The following is a 21015-nucleotide window of genomic DNA, read 5'->3' on the forward strand; positions in this document are numbered from 1 at the left end:
TGCTAATGCGAAGGGGATGAGGAAGTAAACTGTGCGGAGCGGTTAAATAAAAGGGGATATAGTGGAAATTCAATGCCACAGCAGTTTCCGAGGAAGTGGTGCCTAAAAGAAAAAAAAACTGCTAGGTCACGCGGAGAAGTTGAGAAGGCAAGGCATCATGATGAAGGATACTACGACGGTTCTGCCACGACATGACCCAACGAAGGAAAAGCAGAGTGATTTTGGAATTATCAATTCCAAAACCAGGGGGGCATGTGTTATCACCAGAATTTGACCGAGTCAGAGGTGGGCCGCGATCAAGATGGATTTTAAGAATATATATGGAGGAAATACGTGAATCGGACTTATATGCAAAGTTTGGGCTAGTTTGCCCTTGTATCTGTAACATAGTAGATTACGTGTCGGTTAGTTAGAGTTTGTCTCGTGCACGGTGGGGATTATTCCCACGTTAGAAAGTCCCTCGGACTATAAATATGTATCTAGGGTTTATGAAATAAACAACAACCAACGTTCAACCACAAATCAATCTCGGCACATCGCCAACTCCTTCGTCTCGAGGGTTTCTACCGGTAAGCATCATGCTGCCTAGATCGCATCTTGCGATCTAGGCAGCACAAGCTTATTACGTTGTTCATGCGTTGCTCGTACTGAAGCCTTTTTGATGGCGAGCAACGTAGTTATCTTAGATGTGTTAGGGTTAGCATTGTTCTTCGTATCATATGCTATCGTAGTGCAACCCTTGCATATCTGGCCGCCCTTATACCTATCTTAGGTGTAGGGGCGGCACCCCGCTTGATCATTATTTAGTAGATCCGATCCGTTATGGTTGCTCCTTGTTTTTCAAGGATTAGTTTAATATCTGCAATAGTTAGGCCTTACAAAGGGTTGGAGGATCCAGCGGCACGTAGGGTGTCGTTTGCTAGTCCTAGACAGGATGTTCCGGGGATCAACCTCGTGTTGGTTTTTAGGCCTTGTCTAGGATCGGCTTACGATCACCGTGCGTGGCCGCGAGGCCCAATCGTGAGTAGGATGATCCGATTATGCGGTGAAAACCCTAAATCGTCGTAGATCGCTTTAGCTTTATCTTGATCAAGCAGGACCACCATATATTCGTGCACCTCGTACGAATCATGGGTGGATCGGCTCCTTGAGCCGATTCACAGGATAACCTGAGAGCCGATCGAGGCTCGTATTTAATGTTTACGTGTATGCCATGCAGGAAACTAAGCGAGGCATCTTCATCACCTTCCTGACCAGGTATAGGTTAGGTGGCACGCCCTTGCACCAGCATCGGACGTGTGTACCAGAGGCTTTGCGGGCCGTTGCTCGGAGGGACCAGGGCCAGCCGCAGCCCTAAGTTGTTCCCGGCTCTACTGTGTTGCCCGTCGCTGCCCGCCGGTGGGTTTTGACCGCAACAAACATATGACATGTAGTATAAGTTAATAGCCACTAATCATAATTTAGAAGGTGCGAACTTGCACTAGAAAAAGGTGCTAAATTATCGTATTATGGTGACAAGACTGGCACTGTAAGTTTGGCACGAATTTTAATTTTAGACATACTTTTATTTTCTAAAAAAATTATTGTCGACTGGCACTTCTAACTAGATGGACGCTTCGTGCACATAATTCAAACAAAAAATTACCATTTCTCTGCAGATTCCAACAACAAAAGTTAGTCCCCTGCAACAATTGAATAATTGTCCACCGTTCAGGGAGAAAGTTTCATGTGAAAAGTGCATGGAGCCACATGTGCGATTTTGCTAATTAATGATAATTTTAATGGACTAATATTTGCATTGAGCTTTACTTGTAGGACTTGTCTATAGCCAATCCTTGAAGCATGTGTTGGCTTTAAGGCTGAAAGAAGAAGAAAGTGATGATCAATTGTTGACCAAGGGGTTATTCAAGGAGTGATCCGAAGTTTGGTCGTGAGAAATGCTTGAAGCCTTTGGAGGCCTCTTTGTACTACTATTGATGATTTTTAATAAATTGGTGGAATTTCGCAAAAAAAACATTATGAAGAAAGAAAAAATGAAGTGAAAGTTAAACACGAACCATCTAGAAGAGACCATATGCTTGAAGCTTTTCGTCCATATGATGATCATAGATATATGAAGATATGCCGAAGATGATGCCCTCCCATAGTGGAGCACGGCAGGCAGTCCGCAAGACTTCATCAAGGAAGCAAAATCAAGAAGTTTTATCTTGTTGCATGCAAGAGCGGCATCATCTAGCTCAAGCGGAATAAACAAGTTTAAGGTTTGTTCTTGATAGTCTTTCTTTTTTACCGGTCTCTTGTTGTTGTTGGAAGACCCGGTTTTAGAATCGATAGACGTATTATCAAGAGAGCTCTCGAATGAGTAACTTGATCATATCGTTCGGATGGAGCTCAAAACCTAATATGTTTGGCATCATCTTTTTTATTGTTAATTAGATCTTATCCATATGGGGATTTAGAGTTTGTGCTTATTTTCATAACAAGCTCTAGATCATAGAAAAAAATTGTATGGAAAACTTGCATTTTCGACGTTAGGTTTTTTATTGGTTTTCATTCGAGTAGGTTCTCACCTCTAAATTTGTGAAAAAAATGTCCCCTACTTTTTGTGGGGTGCTTGTGAAGGTAAATCACACGTCCGTTGGGAACCCCAAGAGGAAGGTATGATGAGTACAACAGCGAGTTTTCCCTCAGTAAGAAACCAAGATTATCGAACCAGTAGGAGATGAAGATCACGTGAAGGTTGTTGGTGAAGGAGTGTAGTGCGGCGCAACACCAGGGATTCCGGTGCCAACGTGGAATCTGCACAACACAATCAAACTACTTTGCCCCAAATTAACAGTGAGGTTGTCAATCTCACCGCCTTACTGAAAACAAAGGATTAAACGTATGGTGTGGAAAATTATGTTTGCTTGCAGAAAACAAAAGGAGAACAATGATTGCAGTAGGTTGTATTTCAGATGTAAAAAAATGGACCGGGGTCCACAGTTCACTAGTGGTGTCTCTCCAATAAGATAAATAACATGTTGGGTAAACAAATTACAGTTGGGCAATTGACAAATAGAGAGGGCATAACAATGCACATACATATCATGATGACTACTATGAGATTTACTTAGGGCATTACGACAAAGAACATAGACCGCCATCCAGCATGCATCTATGCCTAAAAAGTCCACCTTCGGGTTAGCATCCGCACCCCTTCCAGTATTAAGTTGCAAGCAACAGACAATTGCATTAAGTACAGTGTGTAATGTAAACAATACAAATATACTTAGACAAAGCATTGATGTTTTATCCCTAGTGGAAACAGCACATCCACAACCTTAGGGGTTGCTGTCACTCCTCGAGATTCAATGGAGCCATGAACTCACTATCTAGCATAAATACTCTCTCTTGGAGTCACAAGTATCAACTTGGCCAGAGCCTCTACTAGCAACGGAGAGCATGCAAGATCATAAACAACACATATAAGATAGATCTATAATCAACTTGACATAGTATTCCATATTCATCGGATCCCAACAAACACAACATGTAGCATTACAAATAGATGATCTTGATCATGATAGACAGCTCACAAGATCTAAACATTATGGTAAAATAGGAGAACACAACCATCTAGCTACTGTTATGGACCCGTAGTCCAAGGATGAACTACTCACGCATCAATCCGGAGGCGGGCATGGTGATGTAGAGCCCTCCGGTGATGATTCCCCTCTCCGGCAGGGTGCCGGAGGAGATCTTCTGAACCCCCGAGTTAGGGTTGACGGCGGCGGCGTCTCTGGAACTGTTCTGGTATTTTGGCTCTATGTACTAGGGTTTTCGGGGATGAAGGAATAAATAGGCGAAGTGGCAGCGTCGGGGGAGCCAGGGGGCTCCCTCCCCACGTCACGGCGCGGCAGTGGGGCCCCCGCGCCGCCATATGGGGAGGGCCCCCTGCTGGCCTTCCTCGACTCCTCTTCGGTCTTCTGGAACACTTCGTGGAAAATAGGGCCGTGGGCTTTTGTTTCGTCCAATTCCGAGAATATTTGTAAAACAACTTTTCTGAAATCAAAAGCAGCAGAAAACAGGGACTGACACTGTGGCATCTTGTTAATAGGTTAGTCCCAGAAAATGCATAAAAACATTATAAAGTGTGAATAAAACATGTAGGTATTGTCATAAAACTAGCATGGAACATAAGGGTGTGTTCGGTTCTAGAACGTGAAGGAATGGAACGGAATGGTTCCGTCCCGAGGTCACGGGACGGTTCCGACCCTGTGTTCGGTTCGGAAAGGAATGAGGAACGGAATGGTTCCATATTGTGTTCGGTTGGAGGAACTGGGACGGAACGGAATAGCCATAATCATGGCCTAAACATGATTTTTTTGTCCAAATCAAAATTAACACACACCTAAACATAATTTTTTTGTGCAAACCAAAATTATCAAATAGCAAAGCCCCCGTCGACGGGCTTGCCTCGCTGCAGCGCGTGCTGGCCGCCGAGCCTCATCGCTGTCGCGCGCGTGCCTGGCCGTCGTCGGGCGTTCCTCGCCGCCGCGCGCATTCTGGCCGCCGCCGCACGTGCTGGCCGCCGTCGGGCGTGCCTCGCCGCCGCGCGCGTGAGCTGGCCGCCGCTGTGAACTGATGATTAACGCCTCGTTCCTCCAGATTCTGCCGAATCGGTGGAATGGGTTCGTTCCGCATCTTTGTAGTATATTCCATTCCGAGGAACAACTTGGTTCCATTCCTTCTACCCAACCGAACACAAGAATGGGTGCTAGGTGTGGAACCGTTCCGTTCCATTCCACCTGATTCCGGAACCGAACACACCCTAAGAAATTATAGATACGTTGGAGACGTATCATGGGGTAGTACTGGTGTGGCCACCGATAGTATCACTATCTCCACGGAGGAGGTACTACCGCTACCCATCCATCTGGTACCTAGGCGCCGGAACCACTGTTGCGGTATTGTTGATGCTCCTCTAGGAGCGGTGGTACCACCTCTGGCACCCCTAGTTCAACATGGAAATTGCTTTGGCCCAGAACCCCGATCGGTACCCGACCGGTACATGGCTTGGAAGTACCATTAATTGAGCCACGTTTTACGTGACTCATGGTAGTAGCGGCCATGGTACCGTTCAGGTACCATTCCGTTGGTTTCACGCTAGCAGTAGTACCACATTGATTACCCCTCAGTTATCGATCTCAATGTCATGTTCATGGAATAGGCACCGTTACCCAGATCGGTAGTACCGGTTCCTATTCTGAGGGCGTTGATTGGGGCTAACGGTAGCACCGCGAGCATTGACTAGGGCTAACGATAACACCTGGAGCGGTACTTCCACTCGCTCGTATGGTAGTACCGGTCGTGCGCGAATCTGTACATAACGGTCAGGAAGCCTATTTAAGGGGCCTTCTTCTCCAAGGCTCCCTAATATTGAGAGAGCTTGTTTGCCTGCATAATTGACCTTCCTTGAGCTTGGTATCTCCCTATTTGATCCATGAGTCTTGTTCCAGTTTGAGGAAAAAAGAGAGAAGATTTAGATCAACTATCTTACCTATCAAATCCCCTCTTTTTTTTTGAAAAGAATACGGTAGGGGAAGCCCCTACAGTGATTTTATTTTGAAATAATAAGAACCCCAATTTGTGTCCCTGGGGACTTGAACCTTGGTGGTTGGGTTGTACATCCACTTCCCTAACCAAGTGAGTTGGGCTCACTTCTTAATCAAGTCCCCTCTTTGTGAGTGAATCCCTCTTGGTTCTCCTATTGTGTTCTTACTCACTTATTCCCACAATCTTTTGTAGCTTTGGTGGAAATTGGGAGTGAAGTACTTGTCATATTTCAATTGGTGCATTGATTTGAGTTCTCCACGGTGATAGATGGAAGTGAGAGTTCATGATTTGATTACTTCGGGTACTTGTACTGAGAGCTTGTTCCTCTTCGATCTTTTGACCCTAGATAACTTGGTGATCTTGGTGGTATTCTTGAGGCCTCCAATTAAGTTGTGGATATTGCCTCAAGCTTGAGGCCTTTTGTAGTGGATTACTTGGGGCCTCCAATCAAGTTGTGGAGATTGCTCCAAGCTTGTACAAGTTCAGTGACCACCCTCAAGGGTCCTATAGTGGATTGAGGGTTTTTTTGTGGGAAGGCTCGAGAAGAATACAGTGAACCATCGTGGCGCTTGGGGAGCATTGCACCTCCACACCGGTACACCAGAGATTACCATCCGCAAGGGTGTGAACTTCGGAACACATCGTCGTGTTTTGCATCCCCTCGGTTATACATATACCCTAGATCTTTACTTGTGCACTTTATTTTTGATAGCCTTCATTCTTGAAGTTATATCCTTGGTTAATTATCACATAGTTTTAAATTGCTTGATAGCCTTCATTCTAGAGGACGTCCTTGTCATTTCATCATGGTTGCAAGTCTAGGTCCAATTGTATCTCGCATGAATGTCATCACATTTGGTGGTATCTCCAAAACCGTAACAAATGTGTCGCTCTTCTGAAAAACGATATTGTAAAGATCTTGATTTGTTCTTGATATTTCCTAGCCACTTGTCCTTGCAATATATGATTTCCAACCCATCATTGATAGCAAATGGTTCAAAATCTGAAGAAATGTTACTTTATCACCGTTAGACCCGCCCAGAAGTTTGTTTCCCGGTTTTCAATACACCGGGGATAAGTCTTTGAGCCTCTCTATATTTTCTTCTTAGAAGAGTTTTGTCAAACCACATCCTCACTAAGAAGTTTCCGTGTGTTGTGTGGCCGAATGTTGACCACCGAAAAAGCTTAACGCATGCGTAGTATGGGTCGGCCCGCAGCGCATGAACATAGCAAACAACCTATATATTTTGAGTGTATGGAATATACGCAGATGGTTGACGGTAGGAAAACCGTGTGCCTTACTTCTATACTTGCACACGATTTTTTTCTCAATAATTGCGTGCAAAACTTTCAAGGTCAATTATCCTTTCCATAATCCTTACTTATGGGATATTGAATTATTTTAGTTAATTCTATGTTTTGTTCCAATGAGGCTGTCGTGTTAATAAATTTCGATACAGCAAAGCATGTGGCACACGATTGGTAATTCAGAATCGTATGCGACGTTCTAGTTGGCACACGATGCCATCGTGTGTGACTCTGGCCTATGTTTCGGTGGATGTTAGTCGTCTGCGATTGGGTCCACATGAACCCCCTCATGCGGTGGAAATGTATAACGGGTTAATTTTCGAGGAAAGGCGCCAACCAAAATTGATCCTTAATTCTGCTATAGATTCAAATTTTATGATTACGAATTGATCAACCTCCCAGCCTATCTCCCACTATCGATCAATCTCTCTAATTCTGCCTTCGCCCACCAAAATCCAAGAACACAAAGCCTCTGCCCGAGTGACGGGTTTCGTACCGTACCGCCCTCCAGGGTATACCATTTTGATGAGGAAGACATGACCTTCTACATGATCTTCACCCATAGTGTTGAGAGGCAGAACGAGTTGTTCGAGGAGGCGCTGAACACATAGGATCAGGACACGCCCGACTGTTGACCGAACGTGGTGCGCGCGGCAAGACGGTTGAGGATGTGAAAAGGTACTATCAGGAAACTCCTCTAGTCATAGTAGGAAAATGTTTTTCTCTTAACATATATTAACTACATAATATATTGAGTTTTTTTATGGACACGAGGCCACACAAGATCAACAAAACTCACAGACTAACATTCGTTATGTTTTAGATCCGTATAACTCACCTTTGCACTAGTGTCTTTTTTTGTTGCCACTAATTTCAAATTACAATATTCACTAGCATTTTCTGCAATGTAACATCATAGCCATTAAAGATTGTTATTTATTATTAATATATCACTTTATGAGTTATATTTTTTTGTCACCTAACACTACAACACATTATTATTTTGTCTTAAAAAATACGTAGGTTCAGTTTGGTTCATTTAGAAAACTATATGTTTTTTTTTTGTTTTTTTTTTTGAAAGGAAAGCAGCTAGGGCGACCCCACAACACAATGTTTTTAAGAAAAATACATGAGTGGTTGGTTCTACATCTATCTCCCTATAAAAGTGAGCTAGGCTAACTTTTTGAAGATTATTTAGTGGAACCAAGCTCCTCAAAGATAATGTGTTCTTGTATACTTAAGTATGCACATCTTTGATAATAATCGGTAAAAGGTATACTGCTCTAACTGTCTAACACTTTGTAGACGCTTCTAGAGTGCACGAATTAATGTAACTGAAATATGATCTCTGGGAGGTTTCTAGAGTAGGAGCATAGAAAAAACATGAGGCCCTTGGCCCCGGATATTCATTTCAGCTCACGGGTGCATATGAACCTATTGTGTGAAAACACATTTCAAAATATCAAAAAATTCTAAAATTAAATTTTGCATGTACATATAGACATTCTATGTTCGTACACAAGTTATCAGGAAATAAGAACATTTTTTATGTCCCTTATAAAAAAGACAATTTTTCACGCTCGAACATGACTATTCACGAGATATTTTTTGTTTTTTTACACAGACCACATAAAATGTTCGTTTTCCCCAAAAAGTTATGTACGAACATAAAATGTCTAAATGTACACGCAAAATTTTATCTCGGAATTTTTTGACATTTTTAAATTCGGTTTTTTATGCATTTTGCATAATAGGTTCATATGCACCTATGTGCCAAAACACCACCTCCCCTTGGCCCGGCTTTATATATAAAGCCATCACGGCAATCATAGAGTAGCGACACAACACACACCCAACATAAACTGATGCCTCCATAGTGCTGATACCGTAATACAAATACGCAAAGTCTGGTACCAAGAACAACTTATAGATGTAATACAAATACGCAAACTAAAGCACGCGGAGCAGGCGGGAGAGGCAGCGTGCAGTCGTTGATGGCGTCAGTGTCCTCCGGCCCGGGTCCGCGCATGTAGGCTCCTAACCTCGTCCTGTGCCACGTCCAGCAGTGGTCGGTCCCTCGGTATGACCAGAACCCTCCAGCTCTGCATGTAGATAGACATTTTGAAGATAGCATCAGCCGGGCTAGAGATGAGTGAGCCCTCAATAGCTAGCTTGTTTCGGATGTTCCACAGCGTCCAGCACCGCGCTGCAAAAGTAAACCAAGCTATCCTACGGAGTCTACCCGACAAGCCGTTGGCAATGGCGACGAAGTCCGCAACCCCTGCTGGGTTCCATGAGCAGGAGAGGAGGTCCCTGATTCCTGCCCACATGAATTTAGCGATGTGGCAAGTGAAGAAAATATGGTTGCAAGTTTCCCATTCGCCACAAAGGGCACACCGCCCATTCGATGGCACATGTCGCTTGACTAATTGGTCCCCTGACGGGAGCCTCCCTCGGATGAGTTGCCAGAGGAAGACCCAGATTTTTGGCGGAACCCTTGTGCGCCAAATTTCCTTGAAGTGGGTGATCGTCCCGCCCCGGGACAACTTGGAGTACATCGAGCGGGTGGAGTACTCCCCAGATTGCTCAATCGCCCAACAAACCACGTCATCGCCCTCAGAGGCCGGCGAGAGGTCAAAGATTCTGCCTCTCTGCGAGGCCGAAGGTGCGTCGGAAGCGAATTCTCCAGCCCCCGCTGGACCTAACCCCTTGAACAGTCGCAAAGTGGTTGTCGCAGCAGGCGAACAACCTAGGAAAAGTAAAGCGAAGGGGCCCCGTGCCAGTAGGAGCATAGAGTAATCCGATTGGGTAAGTATGCATACAATTTCTTGCCCAACTCCCTAGTGATAATAATATGATATGTGGTCTTATAAATGAAACGACAAGCGTATTTCCTTTTTTAGCTACGAATTGAGAAAACTCAATTGGTACCCTATGAGCATGGATATCCAGTCAAACTACAACGTTTAGTTGTCCCACAAAAAAGTCAACATTTAGTTGAATTTTATGTTGTTATATGCAAGCATTCAAACAAAACCATATTTTGGGGTAATTGGGTCGAGTTGCTCGGTGAAAAGTAGAACTTACTAAATCTAAGAAAGATACTAGTCAAATACATTGCCTAGGCAGAACCTGTACACAAGGTCACTACGAATCTAAAATTCTACTACCCTACAAGAAGACCTATTTACCGAGTGAGGCACACGGGGAACTCAAAAGAGTCAAATATGTACACAGACAAACCAAGGTGGTATTCACAGGAAACTGAGACCATCTTTAGCTCCGCCTTCATGTCGACTTCAGCCTGTCCAGTCTGAACTTGGCCTGCGAACCATGAAAGATCAATACAAAGCATGGAATCATATTATTTTTTACGGTGTAAATTCACCAACTAAAAACTTTAAACTCTAACAACATTCAGAAAATTAATCAGAGGGACTAATATATACAGAAAGTTCTGCTGACCAGCATGTTATGGATGTGGACAAGGAAGGGCTGGAGCAGCGGGATGAGCCTCTCGATTTCGTCCTTCAGAACACTGCGACTCGGGTCCTTCCCGACAAGCCATCCGACAAAGACCTTCCTCTCAGGGATGAGCTTCATTGCGATCTGTGTCGGAAAAATAGTAACAACTGTGCATGTCAACCTTGTAGGTCTTTGTCGAAGGAGAAAAAACTACAGGCTGAAAAAATTAAGTGATTCCTGACCTTAGATGCTGCCGAAGCAATCCAGCCATGCCATGGCTTGAGAGAGACCTTGTACGCAGCTTCTACAAGCTGCGCAAGGCTCTGGTTTTCAGAACCCTCCTCATCCTCCAGTCTCTGTAACAGCGCAACAGTGAAATCCATGGATCTGGTGATGTTACACAATAAGATGAATACATGAGAAGTGGTGCATTAATAATTATTAAGCAGTCCTGTGACAGAACACCATACAGTGATTGTTGCTGCATCTGATTCATTTACCTAGTGAGCCACAGTACAGCTCTTGCACAGCTATCGGCCTTCCTTGCCGTGCCCTCATCGGCCTCTTTCTCCACCATCGCCGTCAAAGTGGAGTATTTAGATGGGTCCAGCAAGTATAACTCCTGCAGCCTCTGCAGCAGGGATCAATCGTTCAGAAGAAGAAAAACAAATCAAACAGTGAGACTGAACACATGGAATCCTGTGGATTCAGAATACATTTTAAAAACAGATGGTGAAATCTGTACTCCATCTGAGTCGCCATCTGTTTGCGTCACCGCTCTCGCGTGTTATTACGACTTACGGCGAAAACCGACACACGAATACTTCGATTGTTAATCGAAAAAAAAAAGAATAATCCTATTGTTACAGTCCACTACCAAAACCATCAGTGCTTCACTACTAGCCAAGTCTCGGTTTGTTCATGTCGTCACGGTTATAGAGGAACCCTCCCTATGCAGCCCCTGCCAATCCAAATACTCATATCGAGACAAACTGCTGCCATCCCCATCGTCGCCTTTAGAAAAAAAGATCATCTCTATCTTGATAACCGGATTACGTTGGAGAAGAGACCGTAGCTTCTAGGAGCAAGGAAAAGAGAAAACATCAAGGAGGAACGGACAAGAAGGTTAGCGTCTAAGCACGGCCTTAAGGACGGGGATGTGACCGGAGCAGTTGGATGCCGGCCGGCGGCCTGTGTGCGGCACACGTAAAGGGGACCCGATACAATATCTGCTATCACTTCGTCACCCCTTGCGAAAGCAAAAGTTCTACAGATATGGAAATGGATTTTTTCTTAACCGTGCAATGGTGGACGCAAATGAACTGGAGCTAGTAACCTTTGGCGCCTAGCCGTGTGGCCGGCACGGGACGAGATAAAAATACCCCACGGGAAGGCCCACATGCACACACGCCCATCAGTTTTCAGATGTGAATTCTTGGGACCTGCCATTTTCTTTGGGATTTTTTTGGTCTCAGGTAGGGGTGTGATCGAGACTCTCCGCCTACTGGTTCATGACAACAGCTGATCAGAACTTTTGTTCTGCTTCAGAAAAAAAAAGTTTTGTTTAGCTAGATCAGGGTGGGACTGACCAACGGCAATCTAACCTATCCTAGTTAACCCCGAGAGAGATGAGAGTGGAAGAGTTGTTTATTTACCTCGATGTTCCGTTGGACGTCGAGCCGCAGCACAGCCATTGTCGGACCAATCTTATCTGCAATCCCGTGGGGGAGGCGATGTATCAGCGACAGGGCAAAGAACAACAAGGACCACATCTCCACATCCACATGGAGATTAAAGCGGAAAGAAGCCAAGAAGAGCAAAGCTGCGCAGAGGCCCGTCAAGAAAATCGATCGAAGCACAGCAGCATGATGATGAATCGGATGCCGAAAGAACACCAAGAAAATCAAAATGGAAGGATATTTTCGACCAATATCAGATATACTGCTCTCTGACGAGTTTGTTTACTCACCGAGCACCTGGAGGAGGAGCAGGGAGATGCTGAGAAAAGGCAGAGTGGGAGGCGACGATGACAGTTTGCCGCGGCTGATCGGGGAGAGCTCCGCGATGGCCAGCCTTATCTCGGACCACTCTTCCAGCTCCTCCTTGTCCTTCTTCTCCTTCTCCGCCTCTTCATGCTCCTTCTCCTTCCGCTCCTCTTCGTCGACACTTTCTATCTCACTACCATCCCTCTCTCCTTCGCCCTTCTCTCCTGCGGCAACAGCTCCCACTACCACTGCCTCTCCGGCTTCGTCTCCTCCTGCCGCTGCTCCTTCATGCCGTGGCCCGTACAAGGCCATTGCTTCTCCCTCATCTCTCTCCCTCTCCACCATGAAAGCCCCCTGATCAGTTGCTCCTGACTCCCGACCCAAACTAACAGCAAGCCATGGTGAGCCTCCTACTTCTTCTTGCTCGACTTCAGAGAGAGGGAGAGGGGAGAGAGAGTCGAGGTCAAACACCTCCAAACGCTGAGACTTTCCTACAGCTATTAAATGCCAAGGAAAGCCCTGCAGGTACACTCAATCCTCTCCTATTGGGTGTTTCAGAACGCCCCCATTGTTTACGCAAACCTACAAAAACGTACGCGCTGTTTATCTGTGCAAACACAGGGGCGGTTCTGAATCACGATAGATTTCTGTTCAGCTAGTTTTCAACTCCCGCCATTATTTATAAATCTTGATGTAGATGCCTCGACAACAAATGTTAAACAAAGCTTTTGGGTTATCTTATCGAAAACTGTAGCAATTACACGGACGCCACGACGACCCAAAGCTAAGCGAACGAGACAATCTATCTTGTCAGACTGGTCCTCACAACAGTTGTGCCATGATGAACAAAACGCACCACCCATGCCATATTTTACAAAATGCTTGGCCAAATTTAGCAACAGATTCAAGGGGCATACGAAAATAACATGCACAAGCTACCAGTGCAGTTTGACGTTTATTTCGTGCAAATTTTCTGAAAGCAGCAGCTGCAGCATAACAGATGTCGATGTCGTGCAAATTTTCTTAAAGCAGCATCTGCAGTAGAACAGCTTTGTTCTTTCGTGAACAACGTCATTATCAAGATAACAGGTGTCCATTTACTCTATTTGGCACGATCAGCTAACAGGTCAGCTATGAACTAGACACAGGCGCACAAACTTGAATCAAAGATGTGCGAAGAGAACAACTGATGGTGAGGAAAAATCAATTATGCAAAAGATAAAGCGATACCAACTAAAAGTCTGAAACATCATTATCAAGACCAAGTGCAAACTGAACATGCAAAGCCCAGCGTAAAGTGAACTATCCCGAAGCTGAAAGTAAAATTCAAGCAAACCATCTGAACATTACACGATTATAACAAGTTTGTCTTCCAGATATAGCAGGCTCTCATACTCTATGGCACCTTAGCAGCACAACAGCCAGCGCAGCAGCTCTTTGGCAGCGGTAGCAGGATTAGCAGCGGCGGAGCGGTAGCGGCGGCGGCAGCGCAGGGCACTCAAGAGTCAAGACTGAGGAAACAAGGAGTACCCACTTGTTAATGAGAGCTAATGGCATTGTAAATTAAATCGGAAAACTAAAGAATGAGAACTCTGCTACATTCAGGATTTTTAATAAATGAGAGAATCAGCATGGAAGACACTAACTGATTGGACACCAACCAGATCTTACACTAAAACACAATGAATTAGGCAAGACTTATTCCAGGTGACTTACCGAATCATGCATATTAAAGATGTGAGAGCACAATATTTTTTACGAGGCTGCAATGAATAGTAAATATATATAATCTATTTTTCCTTTTTTAATTACAACGGCAACTGTACCACCACTTACAAAACGAACTCTTAACAATAAATGAATAGCTCATTTATCACAACCAAACTAGAGACTAATTGGACAGAGGTAGAAATGCACTAGCACAACATAGACAGGTCATGCCACAGATATATTAGCTTATTATAATTTCGTCATTTCCACATAAATGTCAAACCTGCACTGCCAATCCCACAAACTAACATGATTCTCCAAAACACTGGACCCATATAGCAGGCCATTTGCCATTGTTGTGGAGTTCACGCATTGAAAAGAGCATAAATAGAGGAGCTAATCTCGCTAAGTAATAAAGGTTATTATATACAACTCAACGGATCAAAGAAACAAGAAATAATCTCATAGTACAACTTAGGACAGCACATGCTTTTCTTATCTTCTTCCCGGCACAAAAAGAGGGATTAGCATTATTGACCCCATGAAAAAGCACTAGCTTAGGCAAAATAACATGAGGGAATCTTATGGAAAAAAAATTGCAATCTTAGAACAACATTTCTGACATGGGCACACAAAAATTGCACGTACACATAAATTACTCAATGGTGACTCTCTCAGTAATGTTAGATTACTCATATGGAATACATATTTAATTAATAAATTTTGGCAATCTTAAAAAAAAACTCTCCACCTATTTTTAATGGACAAAACAAAATGTCCAGAAAGAAAGATTAAGGTTAACTTGTAGTGAGGGTTTCTAGGGGTGTACAGCCTCATGTGTGTATTCAGCAGCCATGCATTACTAATCTGATTCTGGATTCAAAAAAGAAAAAAAATCATTGGATATAGGTAACTTTACTTTATCTAAGAGGACTTCAGTTTGAAGATGGGTGGTAAAAGCGGCAGGCAGGTCGCGTACATTCTCCCCGTTTAAAATCACGGCAAACTTCAACATTGTCATGTGCCACCTAGTAGAAGAGATGCAGCAAAATGAATGCGCTAGCTAGTAGCTCATAAAGTAGCATAAATACATGATAAGACATACAAACCTCAGTTTGTGAATCAGGATGTACAAATCTGCAGGATTCTCTATTGCACATGTTCTTCAAGTAGTCCCTGCAAACTTGCGCCTTAGGACCTGTGTTTTAAAGAAAATTATCATAAGATCAGTTTCCGTTGCAAAAATAGGGTAACAAAACGAGAGAAGGCAGTTAATTAATATGTAATCATGCATTATTAATATACGGAACACTCAGGAGTCGAGACTACATTTCCAGAGAGGAAAACTAGGGCTCCTTTTCCAAATAAATTGAAATTGAAAATCAGATGGGGGAGGAGGGTTGCCATTTGTTATTTACCAGCAAAAGTTCTAGGAGGCGAGAGAGGAGGAGCCATCATATGTAATCCATGTGGTGGTGGTGGTGGCGGTGGCATGTAAACCTTGAGGATAAAAACAAAATTTAGAAATATATACTGTCCATGATAAACTTATCTACAATATCTAAATAGGAACTAAGTTGATTTCTCTCAACATGCAAACTATACACATCAGCAAGTCTCTAATTGGTCCACGTCATCATTTTTATTTTTAGGTTCTTTAACGAGTAGTTTCTTTTCTTTTACCATACAAGTTTGATGTAGGCATGTAGCACTCACAAGGCCTTCTCCTTCATAACTCCCCGCATTTAACCCAGTTTCGTTTGGGCTCTCTCCATCTCAATTGGTAACTAGAGGCATTGAATTGGCGGTCAACTGAAACTTCATTATCTCTGCCACTATCATAACGAGACAACCAATCGAATTCCCCTTTCTCCTTTTTATATTAACTTTCCCAATGGTAAAAAAGGTAATCTCACGTTCAATCACTAGACGATTCACATACTATGATCAACGGAACATCATACTCAACCCTTCCCGATCCTTTTCCAAAATTCACCGCGCCACCCTCTAGAGCCACCATCTCTTTCCACAGGTCAGCAGGGTTGACACGGGGGAGCAACCAACACAACCGTTAGCGAGCATAGTTCGCCGCAGCTGTTCCTCCCTTGATTCGTTCTTGGTAAGGCCTCACCTCGGTTGATTGATCCACAATATTTTCTAATTTTTAATGGGCGGAATTGGAAGGGGAGCCTTGGCGCAGTGGTAAAGCTGCTGCCTTGTGGCCAGGAGGTCGCGGGTTCAAGTCATGGAAACAGCCTCTTGCAAAATTTGCAAGGAAAGGCTGCCTACAATGACCCAGTGTGGTCCGACCCCTTCCCAGACCCCGCGCAAAGCGGGAGCCTCATGCAGCGGGCTGCCCTTAATGGGCGGAATTGAATCTTGCAGATGATTCTCATCCAGATGGCAATCTCCTACACCGGTTGATTTTGGGTGGAATTCTTGACGAATTGAACGGATGTGACTGCCTAAATCTCAAGTCATTTTTGTTACCTTTTTCGTGTTTCTTTCAATTGCTAAATCGTTAATTTGCGGTACGCCGATTAATTTATTTCTGCAGATTGTAGCCATCCCGTTATTTGTTACATAACAATTTGGCCTTATATGTTATATTGCTTGCAGGTGATACCCTATATATCTCTACACGCAGAATGTGTTTCTTATCAAGTTTTGTTGATCTCCAGGGGTTGTTTTATTCGGTGATTCTGTTCCAAGTTCCAGCTCGATCCGCGTCTTCTTTGAAAAGTAAGCTGGCAGTGCTCCTGTACCTTGGAAACTATACTCTTGCTTTCTACATGAGAAAAAGATCAGGTACTTTGGCAGAGCAATCTTTTTGTCTATGAGTTTTATCTCCAGCAAGTATGCAACATGTATGTTGAATGAGCAGCCATATATATGCAGTATCAACTGGGCTAAAACTCAAAGTGTGGTGCCTGAGGAGTGAATAGTATGTGTGTTGACATACATGTATGTCTACTGTGTGCATTTTAGAGTTTGGTGCAAACTTAGTAAGGCCCATCGAAGACAAGTGGTACAGAATAAGTTCCTAATAATTCTTCACATATTTTCTCTACGCAATCATGTACGACATGTAGGATATTTGGAACATAGTCCCGATCCATACAAGTGCATAACTAGGATGATCCCATGTTCTCAAGTTTATAGTTTGTATTTGGGAGTGCCTGCTGCCATTTGGTTTGCCTTGAAAATAACAAATAGCATGGCACTTCAGTATGTGAGCTAAAGAATATTTTAGCATTGCAACCAGTGTTTCTAAGAGGTCTACTGTCCAAGGATTGGATGCAACTTGAAGTTCATTCCCACAATAATTTGTTGGATGGAGCTTACTCACGCAATAGTTTAGTTTCTATGAATTCCCGCTGCAACTCACGGGGTTTCATCTAATAAAGCACAAAAGACATCCGGTAATATAAAAAAAATATGCGGTTATTTATTTACCAACTCATTTCTCAAAGATTCGCTTACTTGTTAGCAGGTACATAATATATTCCAACATAATTTCTTCATGGGAAAAAGAGAGAGGGGATAATTTCTCATCAACAACATGGTATTATGTGAAGACTGTATCCTCAAAAGAAACAATTACCATCTCAGGGTATTGCATTTGCATGGGAATATCCCTCATTGGTGGGGGGACCATTGGTTGTGCCATTACATGAGTGTACCGACATGATATACGGTCACACCTCCCACGCAAGAAATCTTGGCAAACCTTTGAACAACCAACAAAAAATATAAATCAGTAAATTGTGTTCAAAATATATGAAATGCTAAGGAGGGGATCTATTTTTTCTTTGAAAGAGCAGTTGACATGTGAACAGCTATGTGGGCAAGTTAGTAATACAATCTTTAACATGAGACAAAAAAATATTACAATTGGAGTCTCTTGAACAGCTGAATGGTGCAAGAAGCGGCACTCATTTGCTGATCTTGAACATCGCCCACGTGCAAAATCTCTGCACACCTGATAAAGGTTTGAAGGAAGTGTGCTTAAGTTGGGCAGTACCGAATAATAAATGCAGAAGAAAAGGAGCATATCATAAGATCAATACATCAGCATAGCTGGTGAAGTGGCCCATTCTAAATGTAGACAAGATAGCTACAAAATTGTTGGTATCTTCCATCTGTTCTAACAAAAGGTTTTTTTGCTCTTTTTCCCTTAGGGTCAAACCACGTAGAACATAAACCCTAACACCTAACTTCTGTTATCATTTTAACCAAGCTAACAATTCGTAATTAGCAGAGAACACTAAATACTGAGAAAACCTGAACTGCTAAGGCGAAGGGCCAGCCAACAAATGTGTCTAAGAAATCATTGAAGGTTAAAAATCTTACTGTCCTCAGATGTGGGACGTCCAAACCAATTGATCTCAGCATCGTCCTGTACAAAATAGACCAAACAAGGCTGGAATAAGAAAGTTGAACCAAACCCACGCACATGCTGAACCACCCATATGAGAACCTAAGCAACATGTGCAGGTACATTGGCACACTCAACAAATGCAGAAAACCGTCCAGGCTGTGTGAGCCTGTATATATTGTGAATGTATGCACAGTCCAAAACTGCCGGATTGAAATTTTATTAAAACTAACTCACATAACAGGGATCTCAGTAATCTGTACCAGATGTAAGCCCAATGTTACAATGCACAACATGAAGCAAGCAATTTCATCATTTAGATGGCTACTGCTGCTAATACTTTAGAGACCGACCTATAACCAGGATTTTCAAACATATATGCTTCGAACTAGCATAAATAAACCTGCATTAGTCTGCATCTTAGCATCGAGCCAAATTGCCACAATTCCACGGCCGAGGCACGCGGGTCAAACCAAGCTAACTGAATCGAACAAACAGAGAGGGGGTGGGCGTGCGCTCATACTCCTGGATGTGGGGAGGCGGGTGGTAGTATCGGCAGGTTCTGCCCCGGAAGCAGTTGTTCCTCAGCGAATCCGCGCATGCCGTCACCTTGTTCTCCCTGACCGCCGAATTCCCAAATCAACAAAAACCAAAAAATCAGAACAACACGCAGCAAACGCAGACACACATGTGGCAATGCGGGGAGGATGCGAGATCTCGCGCTTTTACCCGTCGACGGAGATGGACTGGTGCGGGTGCGCGTACTTGCACTCGAGGTCGGAGCGGGTGCACCTGTCGCGCAGGTAGTCGCGGCACGCCTCGACAGTGAGGTCGTTTTGCCGCCGACGCTTGACGTCGGGCTGGCGCGGGCTGCGGCTCCGGCTCCGGCTCCGACTGCGGCTCCGGCTGCGGCTACGGGTTTGGCGGCCGCCGCCAGGGGAGCGGGAGGGAGACGGGGAGCGCCTGGGGGAGGGTGCGGGAGATGGGGAGAGGGAGAGGCGGCGCTTGCGCGGCGGGAGCGGAGGCGACGGCGAGCCTGCGGGGATGGGGATGGGGTTGGGGTTGGGGTTGGGGTCGGCGGTGTCGGCGTTGGGGATTTCGGCGGAAGCCATGGGGGAAGAGAGGGACAGGGAGAGAGACAGAGGGGACGGCTGTACGACAAGATCTAGGTTTAGAGTTTTCCTTTTTGACTTTTATATTTTGGAAAGCAGGCGAGGTGCTTGTCTTTTTTTTTTTTACTCAAATGCGGCTAAATGTAGCCTTTCAAAAAAATCGAAAAGAACAATTCAAAATTTTAAAAATAATTAGACAAAAATATTAATTCCTTCGATCTAAATTAATTGATTTAGCTTTGTCTTGTATATCTAGGGTATTGTTGCCACCGCGTGTCGAGTAAGCACAATGAAATCGCTTGGAAGGTTTTTCTATTTACATGGCATTCTTTTTGGACTTTTTCACATGGCCTATTTGAATCAGAATACTTGAAGCCATGGATGAATCAGAAAACATAGGATTTCATGGCATGTTGAATTGTGCACAAAATGAAAACACATAAATGTGTACTTTTGCCTAAGAAGGATGGGGCAGAGGACCGAACTTTAGGTCCATTAGCCTAATTCATGCTATTGCCAAGATTATCGTCAAAGTGCTTGCGCTTCGTTTGGGTCCTCTCATGGACCACCTTATCTCCAATGCCCAAAGGGCATTCATCAAGAAACGAAGCATTCATGTCAATTTCCTTTATATGAAGAACCTTGCGAAGAGATTTTACAAAACCAAGACGCCGGCGCTTCTCTTCAAGCTTGATATCCGGAAGGCCTTCGGCTCCATTCGTTGGGAGTTCATTGTCGACCTTCTCCAACGTCGTGGGTTCCCCTCGAGATTTCGCAATTGGATCATCGCGTTGTTATCTACTTCCTCATCTTTGTGTGCTTCTCAACGGCATGGCCGGCAACCCCATCTTGCATGGTTGGGGCCTTAGGCAAGGAGACCCTCTCTCGTCGCTACTCTTTGTCCTCGCTATTGACCCGCTTACTCAAATCCTTGATGGGGCACCTCGGCATGGCCTTCTTCACAAGCTTCAAGGTCGTGGAACTATTCTTAGAGCTTCACTCTATGCGGCCGATGTGGCGGTCTTCGTGGCCCCTATTCGGAAGGACATCATCAACTTGGCTAAGATCCTTAAGTGTTTTGGCGATGTCACCGGCCTATGTACCAACTTCCAAAAAACCCGGTGGTTCCCATCCGGTGCGACGATGTCAACCTTGATGACATTCTTGAGGGTATACCAGCGACTAGAACTTCTTTCCCCTTGAAATACCTTGGGCTCCCGCTCTCGGTGTGGAAGCTTAAGCGTGTCGATTTTCAACACCCTGAGGACAAATGTGCCGGGAAGCTTCCATCTTGGGGTGGCAAATATATCACCACGACTGGCCGCACGGCTCTTATCAAATCGGTCATCACCTCTCAAGCCACTACTACCTCACACCGCTTGTTGTTCCACCGGGCACTTTTAAATTCATCAACAAAATCAAGAGAGCTTTCCTTTGGTTGGTGAAGGACACCACAACC

The 21015-nt window shown here is 44.2% G+C and overlaps 2 protein-coding genes across 2 annotated transcripts; both read right to left on the reverse strand.

Moving 5' to 3' along the window:
- Positions 1-10867: 10867 nt before the first annotated feature.
- On the reverse strand, positions 10868-13163 carry LOC124677814 (glycolipid transfer protein 3-like). The gene is made up of 4 exons (XM_047213769.1): positions 12603-13163; positions 12341-12515; positions 12027-12082; positions 10868-11002 (listed from the first exon to the last, which is right to left on the reverse strand). Exons 1-4 carry the CDS (start codon positions 12699-12701, stop codon positions 10868-10870), a joined length of 465 nt encoding a protein of 154 aa, XP_047069725.1. The 5' UTR covers positions 12702-13163.
- Positions 13164-14732: 1569 nt separating this feature from the next.
- Positions 14733-20507, reverse strand: LOC124672000 (zinc finger CCCH domain-containing protein 28-like). The gene is made up of 9 exons (XM_047208309.1): positions 20472-20507; positions 19174-19595; positions 18968-19063; positions 18420-18465; positions 17959-18048; positions 17671-17796; positions 15485-15566; positions 15176-15264; positions 14733-15094 (listed from the first exon to the last, which is right to left on the reverse strand). Exons 1-9 carry the CDS (start codon positions 20505-20507, stop codon positions 15002-15004), a joined length of 1080 nt encoding a protein of 359 aa, XP_047064265.1. The 3' UTR covers positions 14733-15001.
- Between the last annotated feature and the right edge of the window lie 508 nt (positions 20508-21015).

The sequence above is a fragment of the Lolium rigidum genome, chromosome 7 (genome assembly GCF_022539505.1).
Source record: "Lolium rigidum isolate FL_2022 chromosome 7, APGP_CSIRO_Lrig_0.1, whole genome shotgun sequence".
Classification (NCBI taxonomy): domain Eukaryota; kingdom Viridiplantae; phylum Streptophyta; class Magnoliopsida; order Poales; family Poaceae; genus Lolium; species Lolium rigidum.

Bases quoted from the DNA above. Each gene is read 5' to 3' on its own strand.
- LOC124672000 (XM_047208309.1), bottom strand. From the start codon at position 20,507: ATGCCGAGGTGCCCCATCAAGGATTTGAGTAAGCGG. The intron at 19,064-19,173 runs GTAAAAGCGCGA...TTCGGCGGTCAG, and splicing joins CAGTCCATCTCCGTCGACGG to GGAGAACAAGGTGACGGCAT. The intron at 17,797-17,958 runs GTAATATTTTTT...GGTTGTTCAAAG, and splicing joins CTGTTCAAGAGACTCCAATT to GTTTGCCAAGATTTCTTGCG.
- LOC124677814 (XM_047213769.1), bottom strand. From the start codon at position 12,701: ATGGTGGAGAGGGAGAGAGATGAGGGAGAAGCAATGGCCTTGTACGGG. The intron at 12,083-12,340 runs GTGAGTAAACAA...ACGGGATTGCAG, and splicing joins GCTCCTCCTCCAGGTGCTCG to ATAAGATTGGTCCGACAATG. The intron at 11,003-12,026 runs GTAAATAAACAA...TCCCTGCTGCAG, and splicing joins ACGTCCAACGGAACATCGAG to AGGCTGCAGGAGTTATACTT.